This window comes from Pelodiscus sinensis, chromosome 7, assembly GCF_052426305.1.
Source record: "Pelodiscus sinensis isolate ZL-2025 chromosome 7, ASM5242630v1, whole genome shotgun sequence".
NCBI classification, from domain to species: Eukaryota; Metazoa; Chordata; order Testudines; family Trionychidae; genus Pelodiscus; species Pelodiscus sinensis.
This window is the reverse complement of record NC_143058.1, coordinates 42,643,178-42,670,863: the sequence shown is the minus strand read 5'-3', so window position 1 is coordinate 42,670,863 and position 27,686 is coordinate 42,643,178. Positions and strand designations below refer to the sequence as shown.

General features: G+C 45.1%; 1 protein-coding gene and 1 long non-coding RNA gene across 4 annotated transcripts in view; one reads left to right on the top strand and one right to left on the bottom strand.

The window, feature by feature from the left end:
• The window catches only part of GORASP2 (golgi reassembly stacking protein 2), a 31,133-nt gene extending 20,748 nt beyond the window's left edge, over positions 1-10,385 (bottom strand). For 2 of the 3 annotated variants that reach the window (XM_075933609.2, XM_075933608.2), the window contains exon 1: positions 10,210-10,385. In XM_075933609.2, the coding sequence (XP_075789724.1) occupies positions 10,210-10,272 (63 nt within the window). In that variant the 5' untranslated portion in view covers positions 10,273-10,385. The remainder of the gene's footprint in view (positions 1-10,209) is intronic. The other variant, XM_075933607.2, reaches the window with a different exon arrangement.
• A 541-nt stretch (positions 10,386-10,926) lies between these two features.
• Positions 10,927-22,537, top strand: LOC112544972 (uncharacterized). Its single transcript, XR_012905209.2, has 3 exons — positions 10,927-12,368; positions 20,594-20,668; positions 20,960-22,537. It is a non-coding gene; the product is annotated as an uncharacterized LOC112544972 (long non-coding RNA).
• Positions 22,538-27,686: the final 5,149 nt, after the last annotated feature.

Genomic DNA, 27,686 nt, shown 5'->3' with positions numbered 1-27,686 from the left:
TCATCAAGTTTACCTCATGGTAAAATTATAGTACTGTGTCTTCACTTTGTTTTTACCTTGAGATAGCTAACACACATGTTAAAAATCCCAAGATAAAAGGCAGACCTATTTTTAGCAATAAGGATAATGCATTAGAGAAGTTTCTCCTGCATGCAGAAGCCTCTCTGTGATGATGGTGAAGTTATGATAAGGGTATTGTATGACAGAATGGTCAGGATTTTCAGTTCTGGATTTTTAATGGTAAGCTTCTAAATCCATATAGCTACATCTATTCAGTGTGATTTTCTGAGGTGCTATGTTCTTACAGCTATTGATTAACATCAATGTGATTCTTAGGCACTCAGCACCTTTGAAAGTCAGGCAATTTCTATAGGCTTCGGACTTCGGATTAGGAGCCAAAATTCATGAACCCAAGTTTGAATGTTGTAGTTCAACTTCATAGACTGTAAGTTACTTTCAGGAGCAGAAACTTTGAATTGACTTTTACAGAGAACCTTGCTGAAGTAGTATTCAGTTTATCACTTGCAAGACACACAGTAAAGCAAAAATTTTTTAGCTGTATAGGCTGTAATAAACCATGTATTGCTTGTATTAAAAGCCATTTTTCAAGGTGGATAGTGTCAATTTTATTTCTGCCAGCATTCTACTGCATTACAAGTACATGGGTGTATTGAATTATTTTATGAAACGCCTAATTTTCAAGAGAAAAGCTTTATAAGTCAATTGATCTAGAGGTTTTAAAAAATAAATCCCCATACTCAGCACTGAACTTCATTCAAGTACAGTTCACATAGATTGGCCCTTAAAAATGACTTTCTATAACTATCTATTTGTAGCCTTGCTATAAGGAAACAAAAGTTAAAAAAAAAAATAGAAAGCTCTTCCTAACCCTGGAGAGTATTTATCCTCTTAAAGGATAAATCTATTGCTTCAAGGCAGGGGGAAAAGTGCTCCATGTAGTAATCTGTAAATCACTTGAAACCAATTTAAATATCTTTATTTGCTACAAAGAAATAGATTTAATCGATACAACTCCATGTCTAAATTGATTACTCATGCAGGGATACAGAGCAAATGTAATAAAATTAAGAGACTATGTTCTTCTCAGACATTTACTCTCCATTTTGTCTTAAAAGTGCAGAAACGACTGCATAATCAATCAAAACAGACTAGACTTGTGCATTTAACTAATTAAGGCAACAAAGAAATTAGAAGACTTACACTATTTGCAGTGAAAAGACAGCATGCCAATAACAAGACAAACATTACTGGGGAGAGGTTCTAGAGTTAAAAAAGACTGCATGTTGCCAGCCTGAATGGGATTAATAAATTAACAAATCTAAGGTCACATTATACAATCAGCAGATACAAAGTTAAGGGCACATGTAAGCAAGTTTCTATACCTAAAAGGTATACCAAATAAGAGACATTTTCCAACAAAATGCATATTTGGGAAAAGATTACTTAGGTTAATGGCAGCACAAGGAAATTTAATTCAAAGTTAACTAAGTTATATAATAAATTTATCACGTGAGGATTCTCTCCTCATGACAAAAGAAAAAAAATGTTAATATAATTTTTAGTTTTCAATTTATATTCCTGGACAGTCCTAGAAAGACAAGTCCCAGCAATGTTTCTAACTTAACATGCATATGAAGTGATAATTTCCTGCCCCCAACTTCCCTGTTTTTGAGTATTCAATATTATTCAAATGCCTATATTTCTTTTTCCAGGTGCACAAATAAAGTTTATAATGAAAATACTACATTAAATATAGCAAAATTAGCAGGAATTGCCATAATAAAATATGAAAGAAAGTTTAGCTCTAGCCATCCCTTTTCCAAGGAAGTATACTCCCAGTTCTTTGAGTTTACAGGCAGTCCCCGGGTTACGTACAAGATAGGGACTGTAGGTTTGTTCTTAAGTTGAATCTGTATGTAAGTCGGAACTGGCGTCCAGATTCAGACACTGCTGAAACTGACCGCCAGTTCTGACTTACATACAGAATCAACTTAAGAACCCCAGGCGTCCCCAAGTCAGCTGCTGCTGAAACTGATCAGCGGCTGATTCCAGGAAGCCCGGGGCAGAGCAACTCTGCCTGGGGCTTCCTGTAGTCAGCGCTGGTCAGTTTCAGCAGAAGCTGACTTGGGGACGCCTGGGGCAGAGCAGCTGGGGTGCTGCTGGGTTGCTCCAGTAGCGCCGCTCCTCGGTGCTACTGGACCAACCCAGCAGCACCCCATCTGCTCTGCCCCAGGCGTCCTGATTCAGCCGCTGCTGAAACTGACCAGTAGCGGCTGAATCAGGACCTGGGGCAGAGCAGCTGGGGTGCTGCCGGGTTGGTCCAGTAGTGCCCAGAGCGGGCGCTGCAGGACCAATCGGCAGCGCCCCAGCTGCTCTGCCCCAGAGTCCAAAACAAAAGCCTGGTCTGCTGGGGGGAGGGGGGGGAGCACACTAGCTGCGCCCCCCCCCCCCCCAGCAGACCAGGGACATGGGGAGCAGAGCCGCAGCGGCAGCGGGGTGCCGCGCCTCTGAGGCTTTGCTCTGGCAAAGCCTCAGAGGCGAGGGACCCCGCCGCGGCTGTGGCTTCAGTCCCGGTGCCTGTGGTCTGCTGGGGACGGTCCCCAGCAGACCACAGGCACCCGGACTGAAGCAGCAGCAGCGGCGGTTCCCCGCGCCTCTGAGGCTTTGCTCTGGCAAAGCCTCAGAAGCGCGGGAACCCGCCCAGTGCCCCTGGTCTGCTGGAGACGGTCTCCAGCAGACCAGGTGCACCGGAGCAGCTTACGAACGGGGCTTTCTTGCCCCGACCTCCGGGGCGAGAAAGCCCTGTTCGTAAGTGCGGATCCGACATAAGTCGGATCCGCGTAAGTCGGGGACTGCCTGTAGATTGAAATGGCTTGAAAAATGGTTTTTCCATCAGTTTTTTGGGAGATTATTTCATAGTTCACAGGGCTCACCATAAGGTAATCTTCCAAGATTTTCATCTTAATATTATCTTTGCTTAATCTCTTCCCAAGACTTCTAGTCACTTCTTAGGGCTATTTTATACACTTTTTTTGTTTTGTTTTTTACAGCTTTCTAACTTCTTGTCCTCTTTCATTATACACCCAAACTACACTTACTTTCTTTTGAACCTCCTTCATAAATTAGTTACACCATTCTCAATAACACTATTATTTTTTGTTTCTCTTTTCTGAATTCCTCTTTGTCAACATTTAATTGAAACAAAGATTTTTACAGTCCAGGAGTCAACCAGGTATAGGCCTTGTCTACACTAAGAGATCTCCAATTTATGAAGGTTGATTTTCTAGCACCCAATTTTGTAAAGTTGAAGGTGCATGTCCACATTATCTGCAAAAGTTCAACATAGTGTGCCCTAGTGGGGTGGCTACTGTCAACTTTGACAGCAATGAACTGTGGGTATCTATGCCACAGTTCCTGCTGCCCCTTTGCATCCTAGATTATGCTCCCAGTGTCCAATGGGACCAAACCAATGCAGCAGGTGGTTCTGGGTACATTTCATCAGTATCCCCTAATGCACGCATCTCCTCCCTCACCCCTTTCTTGAAAGCAACAACAATCTTTTTGCACCTTTTTTTTCTGGTTATCCATGTAGACAACATAGCGAGGTAAGCATGGAACCTAGTATGGAACTCCTTCAGCAGCAAAGTAGTACTATGGCAATCATATTAACCATCTTATGCCTTATCCTGCATATTAACCATCTTATGCCTTATACTGGAACGAAGAAGAATCTCGGGAAGCCATGAACATACTTTTCTGCAAAGCACTTGAGATAGCGACTGGAGATGATGGCAGCATTTGATTCTATAGACACGGTGGAATGCTGGTTCTGGTGCCAGGAAACAACCACAGACTTGTGGGACTGCATAGTTATGTGGTTATGGGACAATCATCAGTGGCTACAAAAGTTTTAACATGAAAACTTCCATGAAAGTTTGCAAATTACTTTCCACCACCACTGGAGAGGGTCCAGAGGAGGGCAACCAAAATGATTAGGGGACAGGAGAGACTGAGGGATTTGGGTTTGTGTAGCCTGCAGAAAAGAAGAGTGAGGGGGCATTTGATAGCAGCCTTCAACTTCCTGAAGGGAGGTTCCAAAGAGGATGGAGAAGGGCTGTTCACAGTAGTGACACATAGCAGAACAAGGAGCAATGGTCTCAAGTTACAGTGGGAAAGGTCGAGGTTGGATATTAGGAAAAACTATTTCACTAGGAGGGTAGTGACGAAATGGAATAGGTTACCCAGGGAGGTGATGGAATCTCCATCCCTAGAGGTTTTTAAGTCTCAGCTTGACAAACCCCTGTCTGGGTTAATTTAGTTGGGATTGGTCCTGCCTTGGGCAGGGGGCTGGACTTGATGACCTCTTGAGGTCTCTTCCAGCCTAGGATTCTAAGACAATCAATGACCTTCTGCTTTGATGGGTACTGACTCTGGGAAAAGTGCAGGACATAGTGGATGGCTTTGGTGTGATGGAGTTCCTTAACTGTGGTGAGGCAATAGATGAAATGCAAATCCCTATCTTGGCATCTGACCACCTTGCCAAAGAATACATACACTGCACGGGGTACTTCCTGATGATATTGCAGACACTATGTTATAGGCCAACTGAATTGAATCCATAACACAAGGCACTTACAGTTCAGCTCTTCATACTTTACCTTACACTTTAATTAAAAAACATTGTGCTCAGAGAAGATACCCTTCAATGTAAGTTAATAAGAAAACACTTCACATTTTAGGTCTCTGCAAGCTGGTCCACACAGGCAGACCCAATGAAGTCAACAGGAGTATGCTTGCACAGAGCTCTTTGCAGGATACGGGTCCTCAAAATATTCATTTTAGAAAAATAAAAGAAACCAGCAGTGTGATGCTGTTGCAAAAAAAGCAAATATGATTCTAGGTTGTATCAACAGGTGTGTTGTAAGCAAAACTCGTGAAGTCATTCTGCCGCTCTACTCTGCACTAGTTAGGCCTCAGCTGGAGTACTGTGTCCAGTTCTGGGCGCCACATTTCAAGAAAGATGTGGAGAAATTGGAAAGGGTACAGAGAAGAGTGACAAGAATGATTAAAGGTTTAGAGAACATGACCTATGAAGCCAGGCTTCATGAACTGGGCTTGTTTAGTTTGGAAAAAAGAAGATTAAGGGGGGACATGATAGCGGTTTTCAAATATCTAAAAGGGTGTCACAAGGAGGAAGGAGAAAATTTGTTCCTCTTGGTTTCTGAGGACAGGACAAGGAGTAATGGGCTTAAAGTGCAGCAGGGGAGGTTTAGATTGGACATTAGGAAAAAATTCCTAACTGTCAGGGTGGTCAAATATTGGAATAAATTGCCAAGGGAGGTGGTGGAATCTCCCTCTCTGGAGATATTTAAGAACAGGTTAGATAGACATCTGTCAGGGATGGTGTAGACGGAGCTTGGTCCTGCCTTGAGGGCGGGGAGCTGGACTCGATGACCTCTTGAGGTCCCTTCCAGTCCTATTATTCTATGATTCTATGATTTTGCGCAAGAAAGCCCCGATCGCTATTTTAGCTATCGGGGCTTTTTTGCGCAAAACAATTCTCCCCTGTCTACACTGGCCCTCTTGAGCAAGTATTCTTTTTCCCCGAGCGGGAGCGTGAAAGTATTTGCACAAGAAGCACTGATTTTGTACATTAAAGTCAGTGCTCTTGCGCAAATTCAAGCGGCCAGTGTAGACAGCTGGCTAGTCTAGACGCACCCACAGTGTCATCAGCCTCTAGGACAAGTCTACCTTGGATGCTTCTAAGCTAATCAGGGTTAGACCTAGTCAGTTAGCAATATGGGAAAGTTACAGGAGATCGTATCTATACGAGGTATGGCTGCAGGGCATATTCTAGTAAAAGATATTGATGGATGAGATTCCAATCCCTTCTCATTTACTTTAAGGGTGTCTACTCCATGGCTACGTCTAGACTTGCATGATTTTCTGCAAAAGTTTTTTCGTTAAAAGCATTTGTGGAAAAGAGTGTCTAGATTGGCATGGACACTTTTCCGCAAAAGCACTTTTTGCGGAAAAGTGTCAGTGCCAATCTAGACGCGGTTTTGCGCAAGAAAGCCCCGATCGCCATTTTTGCCATCGGGGCTTTTTTGCACAAAACAATACCGTGTTGTCTACACTGGCCCTCTTGCGCAAAAGCATTTGCACAAGAGGGCTTTTGCCCGAACGGGAGCAGCATAACATTTCTGCAAGAACAATGACAATCTTACATAAGATTGTCAGTGTTCTTGCGGAAATTCAAGTGTCCAGTGTAGACAGCTGGCAAGTTTTTCCGCAAAAGCAACTGCTTTTGCGGAAAAACTTGCCAGTCTAGACACAGCCCCTAAGTATACTGAACAAATTGATCTAAAGGGACCTCCTTATATTAATCAGACATTCTATGAATCTCTCATATGGTAATTAACCTTCAGAATCTCTCAATTTATCCTATCTACGAAGCAAACACCAAAAGCAAGACAACCCGGAAAACAAAAGCGATTGCTACCGCCAAGTGATAGATAGTGTTCTAAAGAAACTTTCCCAAAAATCCTAATATTGAAAGGCCAAGTTTGCTTTCTTTTCTACCACTGGCAAGCATTTTTCTGATAAATTTCTCACATCCTGTGCAGAGGAGCTACTTCATGCATCAATGTTCATAGCGCAACTCCTCCAGCAAACAGCTACAGTACCAGGCAGATGGGTCAAAAGCCAACTGCCAATGTTTCTGATATACCTTCTACAGCAAGCAGAGTGGGCAAATTCTGGCCCTCAGGCTGGATCTGGTCTGCAGAGATAGTCCCTGGTGGGTCCCCACTTACATGTTTACCTGCATCTCCTGAGGTATCAGAGGATTGCAGCTCTGGTTAGCTGCAAATCGCCATTTGCGGCCGATGTGAGCAGTGGGAAGCAGCATCCCAGTCTGTGACACTTCCCACCACTTGCATTGGCCACAAACAGCGATTTGCAGCCAACTAGAACTGCAATCCTCTGATACCTGCAGAGGTGCAGATAAATATAGTGGTGGCGGCCTGCTGGGGTCTAAACCCGAGGGCTGCCTTTTTTTTTTTTTTTTTTTTTTATTGCCTACCCCTGGCTCTACAGTGTCAACAGTTCAGTAAAGACTGTATTTCAGGGATGGCAAAACTTTTTTGAGTCAGGGGCCACTGACCCACTGAAAAATCAGTGGGGGCTGCACACAAGTGAGAAGCCCCTGAGAAGGAGGAAGATGCTTCTCATGTTGCCCTCATACACCAGAGCCTAGGGGAGCCCAGGATTTTGTGTGCTCCAATCCTGTGGGTGAGTGGTGAGGACTGGAAGGTTAGTGTGGACTCCCCAGTGCTGGGGAAAGTCCTGAGCCTCAGAGACCGGATCCAGGCCAGCCGGAGGCCACATCTGCCCCCAAGCCTGAGGTTCCCCAACCCTGCTGTATTTGAACACACTATCATGAACATAATCAACAAAGGATTTTGAGAGAGAAAAAAAAGAAGAAATACCAAGGGATACTAAAAAACTGCAACTGTAGCTGTAGTTATCAAGAGTTTCCCTCCCTGCCTTGAAGTATAACTTTGTTTTATAATCTGTAACTCCTGTGCTTCTCATCACTAGCTAGACTACCTTACATTTGATCTGACAGAGTCCACGTCTTATTACTAACAAAGCAATTAAATTTTAAATATCATAGTTCATATCCATGTCTAATAAAGCCAAACAATCTAAACCACAACAGCTAATTAAAACAGTGATCTGAATTACAGAAGAAAGTCACAAATTCGCCCCCTAACAGAAACTCGTTGTATTCCTCTTCAGAAGTGTGGGTAATTATTTGAACACTTAGACAAGCACAATACCATGGCAAGAAAGGAGAAGTGAAGTCAGAATAAGGCCACCCAACTTCCTTATGCTTTCTAATAAGCACCACTTCTGTTACAGGTGTCTACAAATAGATATAATAAAAATATCGATGTTAAGGATAAGGTCTGTCTTCTGTCTCCAAACCAACTAGGCTAGGAGAACAAATAAGCATATTCTGCCTCCTGTACCCTCCTGAAGTCAGAGCATATCCAGCCTTGGCATGACTAGCTTGCAATTCTCTACCTGACATGCTGTATGCTGGTGATGTCAGGGCAACTAGCAAGCCTGGCTGGAGCATAAAGCTAGCGTAAAAGGGAAATGGAAACATATTGTTTTAATACTTGACATGTTTTGGAATATGCAGGTGTACATTGTTATAACCTCTCTCTCCTTGTTGTCCCATCTTTGGAGATTAATTCCTGCCCTCAATTTACAAAAGTACCTTGAAAGAATACATGTGTGTGACTCTGCTCCTCCTCCTCCTCCTATTTGTACTATGTAAATTTGGCACCTTTACTATGTGTTATCCAAACTATATTATGCCCTTGTGTTGCCTCTTTTTAGTTTACTTATTAATTCACAGAGAAAATAAAGACTATTCTCTCTCCTGAAGAGCAGATTAACCTTAAATTGCAAGGTACAGCAAACATTTATAAAATTGCTAAAATTCAAGGAATGATTAGCAATAAACCTAGCTTCCAAGTTGTATAAATATGAAAATATACCCCCACAGACTAAGATGTCATAACTAAAATACAGAACTAGATGAAAAATGATCCAATGTTCTGGGGGTTAGGATCTAAAATAGACAGTTTTCTTCCTTTATGAAAACAGGCTGGGGGCGAGGGGGGAAGAGTCCCAACACTGCTAATTCTGCTTCAAGATCCAGTGGGCTGTGTCTACATTGGCACCCTTTTCCGGAAAAGGGATGCTAATGAGACAAGTCGGAATTGCAAATGTAGCGGGGGATTTAAATATCCCCCGCGGCATTTGCATGAACATGGCTGCCGCTTTTTTCTGGCTTGGGGCTTTGCCGGAGAAAAGCGCCAGTCTAGACGGGATCTTTCGGAAAATAAAGCCTTTTCCGGAAGATCCCTTATGCCTGATTTTAAGAGGTTTAAATCCCCCACGGCATTTGCAATTCTGACGTCTCATTAGCATCCCTTTTCCAGAAAAGGGTGCCAATGTAGACACAGCCCTGGTGTATATAACACTGGCAGCTCTTGGGAAGCCAACCTGCTACTGGTTTTAAACATTGTGTTCATTAGGTCTTGCCTGAACTGGGCTGACAGCATTACAAATGCAAGAAGCACATCAACACCAGGGCTTCTGATGTTATCAATAGTAAAACTTTCTAAATGTTTTGCACTAATATAAACAAGGTATTTGACAGAGGCAACATGCTAGACAGCTATCTTGATCTAATGAACACCTTCTAAAGCTCTAATCAAGACAAATACACTGCACTTCAGAACATGCTAAACTAGGTGAATCAAAGCCTGGAGGAGCCTAGGGTTCAACTGGATAAGCTAACATGGTAGGCCCACAGTTTAAGATTTCAACATAATTTTTTTTCCAATTTAGGCAGGGTCTATGTCTCCAAACCCAACTCCACAGGGAGCATAACACGTATGCATTGCTTACATAGTGAAGTATTAGCAAGGGATAAGTAGTTAGTTATTCTGTTAATAGTTTCTACAGAAGTAACTTGGATACAGTATCAAGATGCCAGAGTTTATGAAGTTACATCGTTTTCTCGTACATCTAATGTTTTATTGTATTTCTTCTGCAGTAACAAAGAGCCCACGGATCTCTCAAAGCGTGAAGAATTGGGTGCTGAGCGTCCCTGCAGATGCATTCTGTACTTTTCTAGCGCCAGGAAAGAGAGGCTCCTTTAATACGGCTGAGGACGGGAACGGACACGCCATAACAGACCCAAAGCTGGGGGCACAGTGACCTCTACTTTCTGCGGAATCGCTCCCCCACCCCCGTCACAGGCGGTGTTTAAAACTCAACCCGCAGCGCGCGGCCCCAGCGAAGGTCCGGGCGGCAGATCGCTCGTGCAGCGACCGCCCGGCGCCTTCCCCTCCCGCCGCCCGCGCCCGGCGGCTGCAGTGCGCCTGGGGCCGGAGGCAGCAACTCGCGGGGCCGGGGCCAGAGCGGCGGCGCCCAAGAGCGCAGGGCACACGGGGCCTCGCGGCCGCCTCCACCCGCCCCGCTGCCCAGCGAAGCGAGGCCCACGCCCGCCCGGACGCCCTGCCCGGAGCCCGCCGGCCTGAGCCGCGAGGCTGCAGCGAGGCCCCTTGCAGGCCCAGCCCGGCGGCTGCCCGCGGCGCGTACCCGCAGGACGTGGTAGCCCTCGGTGCCTCCGCCGGGGATGTCCACGCTCTGCGAGGCGCCCATGGCTCCGGCGAGCGGAGGAGGCGGCGCTGCGCTGCCCACAAAGCGCCGCACTAGGGACGTGGCACTCTCCCGGCCTCGCTCTCCCTCCGCCCCGCCCCGGCGAGGGTGACGCGCGAGGGATGCTGGGAGTCACAGCGCCAGGCAGCCGCTCCCACAACAGCGCCACCTGCCGGGTCTGGAGGGCGCCAAGTCCCGGGTTGGGGGCAGGCTGCGCGGTGGTTTGTGGGACGAGCCGTAACGTCACCACCCCCGTTCCCACAGGCGGTACTACGGTGGCCGCCGTAGGACACTCCTGTTACGGAGTAGCGCTCGCTAGCGATGAGGGAGGGAAGGAAGGGGCTCCCAGGGATGGTTCTGTGCCCAGCGGTCTCTGAGCGTCGGCCTCTCCTAGCCCCGCCCCACCCGGATGGAATGTCTCCGCCCCAGGGTGGCCCCCACCGGCCCCAGGGCAGGCGGCGGCCGCGGCGCGGGGGGAACCGACCGAGTTTGGCCGCCAGCCTGCACCTCCCCCGGCCGCTTTGCTGCGAGCTCTGACTGCGGAGAAACCCAGCGCCCCCCCCCCCCCCCCCCGCTCGCTCTCCCGTTTCCACTGGGGTTGGAAGAGGGAGGCTGCGGCGGGACCAGGCCTGCGGGGTTGGGGCTGCGGGAGCGGGCTCAGGCTGCGGGAGGGGGTTGAGGTGCGCTCGGGCTGTAGGCAGCTTCCAGGAGCCGGCGGCGTTTCTAGCGCAGCCCCCACAGGCCTCGGTTCCCAGCCAGCGGGAGCTGCAGAGCAGGTTTGTGGGCCTCAGGGATGCTCCTGCACCCATGGGACTCGGGGCCTGCTGGTTGCTTCCCAGAGCCACATGGAGCAGGGGCAAGCACCGAAGCTCCGGGCTGCACTACTGACCCATCTTGTGATGTCCGGTCAGGAGTTGCCAGGATCCCTTTTCAACTGGCTGTTCTGATTGAAAACCAGACACTTGTCCACCCTGCACAGGCCATCCATCCACCTGAGCCAAGATTTTCTCCTTTGTTACAGAGTGGAAAGTGACAAGATACTGTCTGACCTTTCCCTAATGCTGTGCTCACCTTCCCTCCCCATCCCACATTTGTCTTGATGTCTCACTGGCTGCTGTTTTTATCTCCAAAATACAAACATGGTTAGGCTCTCCCAATTTAAAAAGAAATGGTCTTTGTCTTCACCAGCATCTCCAACTACCACCCCAGCTCTTTTCTCCCTTTCATCTCTAGCTCATGGCATGCCCTCTCTACAAAGGCTGTTTCCAGTGCTATCCTCTCCAGTCCATCTTCCACCCTTTTTATTCTGTACCAATGTTTCCAACAATCTCTTGCCAGCCCCAGCTCAGTCTAGTTCTAATCCTCATATTCTTCAGATGGTCAGCTACCTTTGACAATGGAATTATTGTGTGTGTAATGCAAAGCAGAGTGGCACTGTGGTTGAAGTAGCAAATGCCATGTTGCAAACATATTTTTTCTTCTGTACACATAATTGTGCGAGGGCCCTCACAGGAAGAAAGAGAAGGTGTGGGCCTTGCCAGGAACATCTTCTAATCTAATTTTAGATGTGTTATGACCAATCACACTGACAGCCAATAGGGAGAAGTGGAAGGATGACGTTCATGTGCTCATCTTGATGTTTCAGTTAAGTGTTTTTTGAAATTCTTGCTTGCATTGTGCAAAAAGAAGAGTGATCGAAATAAAGAAGGAGAAGTGAACTGGAAAACCAGGATTGGAAAAGGATTGAGCTCCGAAATGTCTGAAAATCCCCCTATTTGATGGTATCTGCATTTTCAGGGAATAATGGAGAGAATAATGTAGAGCCTTTGGCCATTATCTTTGAAAACTCGTGGAGATTGGGAGAGATCCCAGATGATTGGAAAAAGGCAAATGTGCCCATCTTTAAAAAAGGGAAGAAGGACAATCCAGGGAACTACAAACTGGTCAGCCTTACCTCAGTACCCAGAAAAATCATGGAGGGGATCCTCAAGGAATCCATTTTGAAGCACCTGGAAGAGGGGAAAGTGATCAGGAATAGTCAACATGGATTCATGAAGGGCAAGTCATGCCTGACCAATCTGATTAGCTTCTATGATGAGGTAACTGGCTCTGTGGATATGATATATCTCGACTTTAGCAAAGCTTTGATACAGTCTCCCACAATATTCTTGCCAGCAAGTTAAGGGAGTATGGATTGGATAAATGGACTGTAAGATGGATAGAAAGTTGGATAGAATGTCAGGCCCAATAGGTTGTGATCAACGATGTCAGGTTGGCGGTCGGTTTCTAGCAGAGTACCCCAAGGGTCGGTTCTAGGACTGGTTTTGTTCAATATCGTTATTAATGACCTGGATGAGGGGATGGATTGCACCCTCAGCAAGTTTGCAGATGACACTAAGCTAGGAGGAAAGGTAGATTCACTAGAGGGCAGGGATAGGGTTCAGAGTGACAGATTAGAGGATTGGGCCAAAATAAATCTGATGAGGTTTAACAAGGACAAGTGCAGAGTCCTGCACTTGGGATGGAAGAATCCCAAGGATTGTTACAGGCTGGGGACCGACTTGCTAAATAGTAGTTTTGCAGAAAAGGTCCTGGGGATTACAGTGGATGAGGAGCTGGATATGACTCAACAGTGTGCCGTAGTAGCCAAGAGGGCTAATGGCGTATTAGGTTGCATTAGGAGGAACGTTGCCAGCAGATCTAGATAAGTGATTATTCCCCTTTATTCAGCTCTGGTGAGGCCACATCTGGAGTATTGTGTCCAGTTCTGGGGCCCCCATTATAGAAAGGATGAGGACATACTGGAGAGGGTCCAGCGGAGGACAACCAAAATGATTAGGGTGCTGGAGCACATTACCTATGAGGAGAGACTGAGGGATTTGGGTTTGTTTAGTCTGCAGAAGAGAAGAGTGAGGGGGGATTTGATAGCAGCCTTCAACTTCCTGAAGGAAGGTTCCAAAGAGGATGGAGAGAGGCTGATGGATAGCAGAACAAGGAGCAATGGTCTCAAGTTACGGTAGGGTTGGATATTAGGAAACACTATTTCACTAGGAGGGTGGTGAAGTACTGGAATGAGTTAACTAGAGAGGTGGTGGATCTCCATCCCCAGTGTTTTTTAAGTCTCGGCTTGACAAAGCCCTGACTGGTTTGATTTAGTTGGGATTGGTCCTGCCTTGGGCAGGGGGCTGGACTTGATGACCTCCTGAGGTCTCTTCCAGCTATATGATTACATTTGCAATAAATGTTGGTGAAATCCTAGCCTAATTCAAACAAATGGGAGTTTTGCCATTGTCCTAAGTGGGGCCAGAAATCCATCTCCATTAGTGAAACTATAGTGACAAATTAAATTGGGACATTTAGAGTAGAAGTATATTAACCAACTCATCATTGTAAAGTTATATGGTTTGAAATGCACTTAATAGTGAAACTTAGAGGGTAAGGCCTATAGATGAACACAAATATAAACTTGGTTAAGGATGAATTGTTCACTTACAGAGTCATAGAAAAGTAGGACCGACGGACCTCAAGAGGTCAAGAAGTCCATTCCCCTGCATTGAGGCAGGACCGAGTCTATTGAAACCATTCCTGACAGGTGTGTGTCCAATCTATTCTTAAAAATCTCAATTGATGGAGCATCCTCAATCTTATTTGGTAACCTGTGCTAGTACTTATACTATCTTTATAGTTAGGAAGGACTTTCTAATATCTCCTAACCTTTACTTGCCTTGCTGCAGATTAAATCCATTGCATCTTATCCCATAATCAGTGAACATGCAGAATAATTGATCACTGTTGTCTTTAGAACATTTCTTAAACAATTTTAAGATTGTTATAAGGTCCCTCCTCACTCAGTTTCTCACACTTGAACAGGTTTAGTTTTTTTAACCTTTCCTCTTAGGTAAGGTTTCCGTTATCATTTTTATTGCTCTTCTCTCTGGAGTTTCTCAAATTTGTCCACATCATTCTTAAAAATATGCATTGAAAATAATACTCTAAGCTGAGGCCTCTCCAGTGCTAACCACAGCAGAGTAATTATTTCCTATATCATTCTTGTTAATACATCCTAGAATGTTAGTGTTTTTTACAACTGCTGTTATGCTTATAACAAGCACATGGAATCTTTTCAGGGGGAAAGGTAATATGCCGCATTTATTGAGAATACAATTGCAAGGCAGATAGCATATGCTTACATAGACATGTACATACCCAGTCCCACCAGTCAATGTTATATTTACCACCCCCTGGTCTGTGGTCAGCCAGATTGGTAACAAATGGAGAACAGGGGCTATATCAGTCCAGACTGATCTCCAGTCTTGGCGAGACATACCCCAAAGTTTCCTGGTAAAATAGTCCCTTTTTATAGTAGATTTTCTTCATTGGGATCAGTGAGTTTTGCACCATCATGCTGTAATCAATTGCCATTTGACAAATGTTTCATGGGCTGTGCCCATGAAAGCTCATGATACCATCTATGTGTTTTGTTAGTCTTTAAAGTGCTACCAGACTATTTGTTGTTTTTTAAGTTTATCCTGTATAGACTAACTCAACTACCCCTCTGCAGCTGATCTTTTCCTTAAGTTATTCTTCTCATATCACAGCTATCCTTGTCCCAATTGACAGGTGCTTGCCTTATCTTTTAGGGTCATCAAGCTTCCCCTTCATCCACATCTCGGTAGAGGTGTACAGCAATCTCCTGGTGCTTTTATGTCTGTCTTCAGCTTCTCCCTAGAACAAATGGCCTTCACACTTATTTCTTAACACACACATTCCTCATTCACACACACAAAACAGAACTGATTTCTTTGTTATTGTGAAGAGGCTCATCCTCTCATGAACACCCCTTTGTGTCCAAGGATGTGTCTGCAGCTTCCCTGCCCAGCTTTTTTCCTGGGCTATGTCTACACTCGCTGCTTCTTGTGCAAGTATGGTTGTTCTTGCACAAGAATCCGCAGAGCATCCACACTGCCTGCTCTTGCACAAGGAAATTTACAATAGTGATAGAGATGTAGCCGTGTTAGTCTGGGGTAGTTGAAGCAAAATGCAGGACAATGTAGCACTTAAAGACTAACAAGATGGTTTATTAGCTGATGAGCTTTCGTGGGCCAGACCCACTTCCTCAGGTCAAATAGTGGAAGAAAATAGTCACAACCATATATACCAAAGGATACAATTAAAAAAATGAACAAATATGAAAAGGACAAATCACATTGCAGAACAGAAGGAGGATGCGGGGGGGTGGGAAGGGGGAGGAAGGAAGGTAAGTGTCTGTGAATTGCTGATATTAAAGGTAGGGAGAGTGGGATGTTTGTGAGTTAATGGTATTACAGGTGATAATTGGGGAAACTGTCTTGGTAATGGGTGAGAAAGTTCAAAGTCTTGTTAAGTCCCTGGTGGTAAGTGTCGAATTTTAACATGAATGACAGTTCAGAGGATTCCCTTTCAAGTGCAGATGTAAAAGGTCTTTGTAGCAGAATGCAGGTGGCTAAGTCATTTAGAGAGTGTCCTTTCTGGTTAAAGTGGCAAGAAACTGTTTTCTCTTTGTGATCTTGTCTGATATCTGTTTTGTGGGCATTAATCTTTGGCGAAGTGTCTGAGATGTTTGTCCAATGTACATAGCAGACGGACACTTTCGGCACATGATAGCGTAGATTATATTTCTGGATGCGCAGGAATATGTGTTCTTGATCTTATAACTCACTTGGTTAGGTCCAATAATGGTATCAGCAGAATGAATATGTGGACAAAGCTGGCAACGGGGTTTGTTGCAAGGGAAGGTACCAGGGTTGGTATTAGTGTGGTATGTCCTGTGGTTGTTGGTAAGAATCATCTTGAGGTTAGGTGGTTGTCTATAGGAGATTATGGGTCTGTCTCCCAGAGCCTCTTTGAGTATGGTATCCTGTTCCAATATTGGCTGTAGTTTATTGATAATGTGTTGGACAGGTTTTAGTTGGGGGTTGTAGGTGATGACAAGTGGTGTTCTATTGTTGGTTTTCTTGGGTCTGTCTTGAAGTAGATGGTTTCTAGGTATTCGTCTGGCTCTTTCAATTTGCTTTTTTGTTTCTCTGGGTGGGTAGTTGAGATTTATAAATGCTTGGTAGAGATCCTGAAGCTTCTGGTCTCTGTCAGTGGGGTTAGAGCAGATGCGGTTGTATCGAAGGGCTTGGCTATAGACGATGGATCGTGTGGTGTGTTCTGGATGGGAGCTGGATGCATGTAAGTAACTGTATGAGTCAGTGGGTTTTCTGTAGAGAGTGGTGTCTAATTTTCCATTGTTGATTTGTACGGTGGTGTCCAGGAAGTGGATCTCTCGTGTAGAATGGTCCAGGCTGAGGTTGATGGTGGGGTGTAGGTTGTTGAAATCTCTGTGGAATATCTCCAGTGTTTCTTGGCCATGTGTCCAGATCATAAAGATGTCATCGATGTACCGTAGGTAGAGGAGGGGTGAAAGGGGACGGGAGTTGAGGAAACGTTGTTCTAGGTCAGCCATAAAGATGTTAGCATACTGTGGGGCCATGCGTGTACCCATGGCTGTGCCGCTGATCTGGAGGTATAAGTTGTTCTCAAACCGGAAATAATTGTGGGTGAGAACAAAGTTACATAGGTCTGCTATCAGGTTGGCAGTAGTGTCCTCTGGGATAGTGTTTCTAATTGCTTGTAATCCGTCTTCATGTGGGATGTTGGTATATAGAGCTTCTACATCCATGGTGGCAAGGATGGTATTATTGGGGAGCTTATCGATGTTTTGTAGTTTCCTTAGGAAGTCAGTGGTGTCTCGGAGATAGCTGGGGGTATTGGTTACGAAGGGTTTGAGAAGAGTGTCTACATAGCTGGATAGACCAGTAGTGAGCGTGCCAATACCAGAGATGATGGGACGTCCGGGGTGCCCAGGTTTATGGATCTTGGGAAGTAGATAGAACAATCCTGGTCGGGGGTCAGAAGGTGATTCTGTGAGGATTTGTTCCCGAGTAGCTGTGGGGAGGCTTTTAAGGAGACAGTGTAGTTTCTTTTGGTAGTCCAAGGTGGGATCAGAGGGGAGAGGTTTGTAAAATGTGGTGTTCGAGAGTTGTCTGGTTGCCTCCTGGTTATAGTCGGCCTTATTCATAATGACCACAGCACCCCCTTTGTCAGCTGGTTTGATTACAATGTCCAGGTTGTTTTTGAGACTCTGGATGGCATGGTGTTCAGCGCGGCTAAGATAGAAGTGTGTATAGTAGATTTCTTGTCTGGTGGAACAAAAGTCTTGCAAGGTGTCAGTCGGTGTGGATGTTTGTCTTGAGATGAGACGATCTAAGTTAAATGCTTCAACTACCCCAGACTAACACGGCTACATCTCTATCACTATTCTACATGCAAGGCACTACATTTAGCCGTTTGGAATGGAAATCCATCAACCATATGAAGAAACTCGCACAGATACAGACAGACATCATCTTGCGCAAAACCGTGTCTTTAGAAAAGCAAGAGGGCTTTTTCCCAAATGGGAGCATCATAGTATTTGTGGAAGAACACTGACAATCTTACATTAGATCGTCAGTGTTCTTGCGCAAATTCAAAGCAGCCAGTGTAGACAGCTGGCAAGTTTTTCTGCAAAAGCAGCCGCTCTTGTGGAAAAACTTGCCAGTCTAGACGCAGCCAATGAGTATTACTGCAGTCTATTGCCATCTCATTCCCTGGGCCACTTCCCCAGAAAGCTGCTCTGTCCAGCCCTTTCTCTCAGGGCTTGTGGTCAAGTTCTCCCTGTACCCTGTCCAGGGTTCTGCAAGGTGTTATTGTCTGTTGATAGCTAGTCTTCAGCTGCTGGACCTGGGTTCTGACCAGGTCTGAAGTCCAGCACCCACTCAGAGCTATCCAAAATGCTGCTATCCTCCCAGTCAGCCTTAGGTCTGCCTGGGTCAAGCTCCAGTGAGGAATTGTCAGGCCCTGGCCATGCAGCTTCTTTTGTATCAGCCTGCTGGGCCCTGATTGGCTCTAGCAGAAGCAGCCACTCTATTCTGCTTGGAGGATCTATTTTCTGCTCTTCTCCCTGGGGTAGGGTTTGGCACCCTCTCCAGCTGGGGTGTCAAGTGTAGTCTGACCAGTCACAGTTACATAGACACTATGAATATTTAAGCAGGAAAACTTAAATATTTTTTAAAAAAACCTATTCCTGCCTTGAATCAACTTTAGAAACAATATTCTGGCTGGTGCCACTTTACCAATGGTAAGTGTGGCAAGTTCAGACCCACTCCGGGATCCCAAACCTCTGTTCAGTTCACAATCTCAGGCTACGTCTACACTGGTACCCTTTTCCGGAAATGCTTAAAACGGAACAGTTTTCCATTATAATTATTTCTGGAAAAAGTGCATCTACATTGGCAGGATGCTTTTCTGGAAAAGCACTTTTTCTGGAAAAGCATCCGTAGCCAATGTAGATGCGCTTTTCCGGAAAAAAGCCCCGATCATCATTTTCGCGATCGGGGCTTTTTTGCGGAAAAGACTACTGTGCTGTCTACACTGGCCCTTTTCCGGAACAGTTTTTCCAGAAAAGGACTTTTGCCCGAATGGGAGCAGCATAGTTTTTCCGGAAAAACACTGACAATTTTACAGTAGATCGTCATTGCTTTTCCGGAAAAGCAAGCGGGCAGTGTAGACAGCTGGCAGGTTATTCCGGAAAAGCGGCTGCTTTTCTGGAATAAGTGGCCCAGTATAGACACAGCCTCACAGTTTAGGCTCTGTGACATAGGTCCTGCTCCCCCTTGCCAAGATTTGAGCTTCTGTCCCTTGGCTAAAAGAGCTTTGGGGTAGGTTCCCCCAGTCAGCCTGGACTGGGTAAACAGTCCTTCCTAGTTATCAGTTGAAATCTCAGGGTACCTGGGGAAAGGGAGCCCAAACCGTCCTTGTCAGAGCTCCTCACCCTCCCTTGTTGTTTCTGGCAATGCTGTTATTCCCCCTCCTCAGTTTTTCTGATTTTCTCCGTAACTGTTATAGTCCATCACCTCATTCCAACCATCTCTTCCCCCCCAGGAAAGAAGGCTTTTTAAAAGGCCCTGTGGCAGCCTAAAGTGTGATCAGCTGGCCCTAATTGATTTATAGCAGCCCCATCTCTGCTGCTGCTCCCACTCTGCCCGTGATAACTGCGGGTCGGCTGCTCCTGGCTGCCCTGAAGTAATCCTCTCCTATTTAGCTAGGGCCATTTCTGCTTTTTAAAGTTGCCTCTCTCCTTCTAACCTAGCCCTCTAGCCTGACCTTGTCACATAAGGTAAAAGTCCTTTCTGCTTTTAGAAAGGGTGGCTAGCAGATTACATTGAGGCACATTACTTTGCATAAAGCTACATTTTAGCTACATGGCCACATTGCAACCTATTGTTGGCTCATATTCAATCTGTGATCCACTATAATCCTCCAGATCTTTTTCTGGAGTATTATTACCCAGACAGTTATTTTGTATTTATGAATTTTATTTTTTCCTCCCTCAGTATCTCATTTTGCACTTGTCTTTATTGAATTTCATCATGTTGATTTCAGACCAGTTCTTCATTTTAGTCATTTTTAGTTTGAAGTCTAATCCTGTTCTCCAAAGTGACAGCAACCGCTCCCAGCTTGGTGACATCCACATATTTTATCAGCATACTCCACACTCCATTATACATGCTCTCCATTATAATTAATAGCAAAAGACTATATAAGATGCAAGTCAGGAAAACTGGTGCAGATCATCTCTCCTCACATCTTTAATCCTCCAACCATATTACATATATGCTTATAGAAAAAATTAGTAAAAGAGAATCCTGACTGTTATTCTTATGAGCAAAACGGGGCCAGTCAGGCATTGAAAAGATAATCAGAAAGTACCAGGACACCCTGATACTGTAAGATGGGCTGATAACTAAAGTTTCAGTTAAAGATTTATTTATAGGTGTGGAACATCTTGTACAATGCATACAGATTGAATCTTTTTCTGGGAATACATTGTTTTGTAGATATAAACAAGATAATGGTGTAGATTCTAATTTAAGAGGCACATTGTACAGTGACACAAAGCACAAAGAAATCTGCTTCTGTGCTTGTTCGTGAAGCGGTAGTTACTTTGAGCCTGTGAAATATGCCATGCATCTTAGATTAAAATCTAGCATTTATACAACATTGCTACCTGTTCTTCCCCAGAGACTGGGTTTTGATGTAGCAGGAAGGCTTGCACCCCCCATGTCACTGTGAGGCTACGTCTAGACTGCAGGCTTCATTGGGAAGAAGCTTTTCTGGAAGAGATCTTTCAGAAAAACTTCTTCCAAAAGTGAACGTTCACACTGCCAAAGTGCATCAAAAAAGCAATCTGCTTTTTCAAAAGATAGTGTCCAGCTACTGGTCGGTGGGCAACCAGTTCAGCATGTGGATGTCCACCATTGGGGTCCTACTCATGGAGGTAAGGCACGCTGGAGCTGCAGTCCCGGCAGGGGTGGGGAGTCCTGGAAAAGGGGGACCCTGGGGAAAGGAGAGTTGGGGGTTGTTGGGGGTGGGGGAGAAGCCCCGCCCCCAGGGGGTTGTGCCATCCCACCTTCATGCAGCCCTGCTGCTGGGGGGGAGGAGGTGGCCTCATAGGGGTGGCTACTGGGGTGTTTCGGGGGGAAAGGGATGGGAGGAGGCCAGACACCTCCCAAAGGCTCAAGCACTTCCTTTCTCATTCTCTGTTTTGTGTGTTTGTCTCCTTCTGCAGGTTGTGAGGGCCATCAACTCGATCCTGCTGCGGAGGGTCATCCACCTGGGAGACTTGGACCCAATCGTGATTGGATTTGCTGCACTGGGGTTCCCAAACTGTGCAGGAGCCATAGATGGGACCCACATACCGATCCGCGCACCTGAGCATCGAGTGGCTCAGCATATTAATAGGAAAGGCTACTTCTCCATGGTGCTGCAGGCCCTGGTTGACCACCGTGGACGTTTCACAGACATTTTTGTTGGGTGGTTGGGCAGGGCTGACAATGCGCACATCTTTTGGAACTCCAGCCTGTATGGGAAGTTGGAGGAGGGGACATTCTTTCCTGCCGTGACTTTGTCATTGGGGATATGCAGATGCCACTGTGCATTGTGGGGGACACAGCCTAAACCCTGATACTGTGATTTATGAAGCCGTATACCGGCCACCTGACCCCAGCAGGGACCAATTCAATGCCTGCCTGAACTGGGCCAGGATTCAGGTCAAGTGCATCTTTGGCCACTTCAAGGCATGGTTCAGGTGCCTCCTGACCCGCCTCGACGTGGGAGAGCACAACATCCCCGAGGTGGTCATGGCATGATGTGTCCTCCACAACATTGTGGAGAGGAAAGGGGAGGCCTTTCTCCCAGGGCGGGGGACAGATGCCGGCTGCGAGGGATGACCCTTTGAGCAGCCATGGACAGCTGTCATCTGCCAAGCTCATCAGGTGCGCAACCGGGAAGCCCTGAGGGAGAGGTTCTCTGAAGGACCCCAGTAACTCTTCCCCAGAGCCTCTAGGAGCGTCTGGCTAGCTGCCCTATACCTTCCCCACCACAACCCCTCCTTTCACCCCTTCCCTGACCTCTTAAAAAAGACACCTGTTGGAACAAGACGAACTCTGTATTGATTTTTCAGTAAAAACGGCTGGAAAGGGGGAGGGGGGCTCATAAGCTGCAGGGGAGCTGGACTCAACCAGGAGAAGAGGACGGCTTGGAGTGGTCTGGGGGGTGGCTGGATGTGCCACTTGATGGGACTGTCCCCATATGTAAAGTTACTTGTGGGGAAGGGTTTGATGGGTCAGGTTTTAGACTCCATCTAAACTTAAGGCTATATGTATACTGTGCACCTAACAACAGCATGACTGTGCCACTGCTGCGGGGTGGTTTTTCACACCCTCTACATAAGAACATAAGAACGGCCGTACTGGGTCAGACCAAAGGTCCACCTAGTGCAGTAGCCTGTCTGCCGACAGTGGCCAACACCAGATGCCCCAGAGAGGGTGGACCGAAGACAATGATCAAGTGATTTGTCTCCTGCCATCTTTTTCCAGTCTCTGACAAACAGAGGCCAGGGACACCATTTCTATCCCTTGGCTAATAGCCATTTATGGAGCTAACCTCCATGAAATTATCTAGCTTCTCTTTAAACTCTATTATAGTCCTAGCCTTCACAGCCTCCTCTGGCAAGGAGTTCCACAGGTTGACTACATGCTGTGTGAAAAAGATCTTTCTTTTATTAGTTTTAAACCTGCTACCCATTAATTTCATTTGGTGTCTTCTAGTTCTTCTATTATGGGAATTAATAAATAACTTTTCTTTATTGGCCCTCTCCACACCACTCATGATTTTATAGACCTCTATCATATCCCCCCTCAGTCTCCTCTTTTCTAAACTGAAAAGTCCCAGTCGTTTTAACCTCTCTTCATATGGGACCCATTCCAAACCCCTAATCATTTTAGTTGCCCTTTTCTGAACCCTTTCCAAGGCCAAAATATCTTTTTTGAGGTGAGGAGACCACATCTGTACACAGTATGCAAGATGTGGGTGTACCATAGTTTTATACAGAGGCAGTAAGATATTCTGTGTCTTATTTTCTATCCCTTTCTTAATAATTCCTAGCATCCTATTTGCCTTTTTGACCGCCGCTGCACACTGCGTGGAAGTTTTCAGAGAACTGTCCACGATAACTCTAAGATCTCTTTCCTGATTTGTCATAGCCAAATTAGCTCCCATCATACTGTATGTATAGTTGGGGTTATTTTTCCCGATGTGCATTACTTTATACTTATCCACATTACATTTCATTTGCCATTTTGTTGCTCAATCACTCAGTTTGATGAGATCTTTTTGGAGTTCTTCACAGTCTGCTTCTGTCTTGACTTCCTAAACAGTTTGGTAGCATCCGCAAACTTTACCACCTCACTGCTTACCCCTTTCTCCAGCTCATTTATGAATAAGTTGAACAGGATTGGTCCCAGGACTGACCCTTGAAGGACACCACTAGTTACCCCTCTCCATTCTGAAAATTTACCATTTATTCCTACTCTTTGTTTCCTGTCTTTTAACCAGTTCTCAATCCATGAAAGGACCTTCCCTCTTATCCCATGGCAATGTAATTTACACAAGAGCCTTTGGTGAGGGACCTTGTCAAGGGCTTTCTGAAAATCTAAGTATACTATATCTTCTGGAGACCCCTTGTCTGCATATTTGTTAACCCCTTCAAAGAACTCTAAGGGTATGTCTACACTACCCCCCTAGTTCGAACTAGGGGGGTAATGTATGCATACCGAACTTGCTAATGAAGCCCGGGATTTGAATTTCCCGGGCTTCATTAGTATAAAGCCGGCGCCGCCATTTTTAAAAGCCGGCTAATGCGAACCCCGTGCCGCGCGGCTACATGCGGCACGGACTAGATAGTTCGGATTAGGCTTCTAATCCGTTCCACGAGGCGTACAGATAGTTCGGATTAGAAGCCTAATCCGAACTATCTAGTCCGTGCCGCATGTAGCCGCGCGGCACGGGGTTCGCACTAGCCGGCTTTTAAAAATGGTGGCGCCGGCTTTATGCTAATGAAGCCCGGGAAATTCAAATCCCGGGCTTCATTAGCAAGTTCGGTATGCATACATTACCCCCCTACTTCGAACTAGGGGGGTAGTGTAGACATACCCTAATAGATTAGTAAGACATGATTTCCCTTTACAAAAACCATGTTGACTTTTGTCCAACAAATTATGTTCTTCTATGTGCCTCACAATTTTACAAAAACCATGTTGACTTTTGTCCAACAAATTATGTTCTTCTATGTGCCTCACAATTTTATTCTTTACTATTGTTTCGACTGAGTGACAAGTTTCAGTGAAGAAAGTGTCACTGTAATTAAAGCCTAATACTCAGTTTAATTTTTTTTAGCCACACTTCTGCCTTTGGCCTTTGAAAAATATATGGTTAGCAGCTGTAATTCGGGCAGCAAAATAGCTTGATGAAAAAATGCTCACTGTGGGAATCTTCAGAGAAAATCTCTCTTTAGGTGAAGGCATCTCTAGCACAGATTCAATTTCATGATTTGCCTTTGGAGCTTAGGCGCCTGGAATTATGTTGCTGCTGTTGCTGCTATTAATAAAAAACCCAGACTGCATTGCAATATAAAGCTTCGCTCCCTAGCCAAGGGACCATAACTTCTAGTGTTTTTAGACCACACAGTAAATTTCAGTGACAATTCTCTTTGACCCAGAGATTACAAACAGATAAATGGCCCTGGTGCTGATAAATACTTCATTAATGGTAGGTACTTCCCACCCAGCATTTATGGTGAGTCGGACATAATTGCTAATGTACTTCATTGAAGAGACATTCAATCCTCTCTTAGGACCGCTGCATGTTTCATCACTTACAAAGCTACCCTGCATCAGAGCTTCCTACAACATAAGCTCAACATTACACTGAAAAGGCTTTTCACTTTTCCACTTTTAAAAGCTGCTCTCTGTGTAAAGAAAGATGGATTAGCAGAGAGATATCTAGCCTCTGTGGATTTCTCTGTAAATCACCTAGAACCCCAAAGTGGACATTACCAAGCTGGTGAAAAAGAGCAACATTTTTCCCTTGCTGCAGTTTTAGTGAAAACATGCATGACAATTCTCAAGATGCATATTGATGATTTTTGCACACTTCCATCTCCATATGTGGAAACATGCTGAGCTGGTCACTGCTACTACTGTACTTTGTTTTTCACAACAATTCCAAATTATATTCCTGTTGGCTGGCAAAGTCAAACTATCACAGCTGAAGTATATATGTTGGATGACAGGCAAGATGCTGGTAATTGACCCTGGACTAAAATTATAACTCTGAGAACAACTGTGAATAGTGTAGAAAAGGGGGAGGAAGAGAACTATAGAATTCTGACACAGCTGTTGCATCCAAGCTGTGATAGAGGGGTATGTTATGCTTTTGCATGGCCTGATGGCTCCAAAGGAGCTAAAGCAGTGATTTTCAAACTACAGGTCACAACCCAGTACTGTGTCACAGAATATCAAGCACTGGATCACTGGTGTAGGGTGATCAGGTGGTCATAAGGGGGGCTGAGGCAGACTTCCTGCCTGTCCTGGGACCATGGACTGCATTGTGCCCTTGAAGTGGCTAGCAGAAGGTCTGATTCCTAGGTGGGAGCAGGAGGTGCGGGACTTCAAATATATCCCAAGCACTGGCTACCCACTCCCATTGGCCAGTTTCCAGCCAATGAGAGCTGGGACTGGTATCTGTGGGTGAGAACAGTGTGAAGCACCAGTTGTGTGCCTCCAGACTTGCTGCTGGCTGCTTCAAGGGCAAAGCATGGTCCTCAGTGCCAGGACGGTCAGGGAGCCTGCCTTAGCACCTCCACTGTGCTACTGAACAGGAGCTGCTGGAGGTAAGCCCACACCCCAACCCTCCACCCCAATCTCCTGCCCCAGCTCTGAGCCCCCTCAACCCAGATCCCCCTCCTTCACCTAGAATTCTTCATCCCTAGCCTGGAGCCTGCACCCTAGTCAAAAGATATACTTATTTTGGGTCACGGACATCAACAATTTTCTTCAATTGCATTGCAAGGAATTTTTTTTGAAAACAAGTGAGCTAAGAGGTGTGCACTCAGGGATAACACCTGCAACACATGTACAAAGGATGGGTGCATGGGTAAAGGAGTGGCTCAAGGAAAGCTGCCAACAACTGGCGCTCTAGGCGGAATGTGCGATCGGCGCCCCCTCCTCCATAGCCCTCAATGGTGTGACGTCATCATTGGCCGAGGTTGCCTACATCCACGGGCCACCCCTGGATGGGTGTAGAGCGCACACTCTACAGCACTGTCCTTGTTGCTAGATGGGATGCAAGGGGGAAAAGCTTTTGTCACACCCTGAGTCTGCCCAGACCCCATGCTCCCTCCACTCTGTGAAGCACTGGCAGCAGCAGCAGCAGATCCCTCTTGCACACCTGGAACTAAAGAAATGACAGCTGCCTCTCTTGAGAGAGTGCTGTGCTCAAAGGAGCTTTATGCATCTTCTCCCTGCTTCCAGACCAGACCACCTTCTAATGGACAGCTGATTTGTCTTTCTATTCACTCATTTGCAATCATTCAGTGAGCTAAGAAGGCAATACTGTGATAGTCTGTGTCTCCAAGGTGATTAACAATTCATATTTCTAAGTGCAGTCCATCTCTGAGACACTTCTACAAAAATTATCTTTATTACACCATTGTTACAACTAATGAAAATGTAATCTGCATGTTAAGTCCATTTGGGATCTTTCGAGTTAGTAATGATTATCCAAGGGCCTTTTAAATGCCCATTCTGTACTGAACAAAGACATCTGCTTCATTTATCTGGGGAATATTTTTTTAACTTGATCCAGTGCTCTAAAGGTAAAAGCCAGTTTTTTGTGTACTGGAAGAAAAACATTAAAATAGATCTTTTAAATATTAATATAAATACAAATAGAAGGTGAGAAATATGGAGGAAAATCATCAGTTTATACCAACAAACAGACTGTATTTGCGGAAATTTACTAACAAATATGGCTTTACCTGTTCATTTCTGTATGTACCTGAGCAGCTGCATTTCAGAGTAATTAAAGTTAATGAGCTGTGCTTTGTGGTAGCACCATGGAAACTTAATTGTTATAATTAGCTGGGAAATGGCAAGCACATTTACCGAAGTAACACCGTGTCATCATTTAATAAGTGTAATTAATTTCATAAATAAATCAAGGCCTTTATAATTTGTTAATAAAATAATGACGTAGAGCCCATACATATCTACAAATTATGAATTATTAGTTTGGCTAGTAAATAAGATCGACTACACACAATAGATGTGAGAAAGTCTCAGAGGAGTAGCTGTGTTAGTCTGTAACTTTAAAAAAACAAGGATTGTCCTGTAGCACTTTAGAGACTAACAAAAAAATGTATAAAGCATCATGAGCTTTCATGGGCAAAACCCACTCATCTGAGGAAATGGGTTTTGTCCATAGAAGCTTGTGATACTATATATATTTTTGTTGTTAGTTTCTAAGGCTATGTCTACACTGCATACTTATTTTGAAATAACTCACATTATTTTGAAATAACAGAGTGTGCGTCTACACAAGAAGCCCATTATTTCAAAATAATTTTGAAATAACGGGCTGCTTACTCCAACTTCTGTAACTCTCATTTCATGAGGAGTAAGGGAAGTCAAAGGAAGAGTGTTCTTCCTTTGACTTTCTCCTCTGTAGGCTGTGCCAAAAGCCAAGTTAAGCTACTTTGACGTCAGCGACGCTGTTAACATAGCTGAAGTTGCATAGCTTAATTCAACTTTAGCCTGCAGTGTAGACATGCCCGAAGGTGCTACAGGACTACTCTTTATTTTTTTAATAGATGTGAGAGTGAGCTCGTTGAAAACTAACAGCCAAAACTCATTTTTATAAAAATCCTTCCAAAATATTTTGAAATGTCCCTGTCTGTT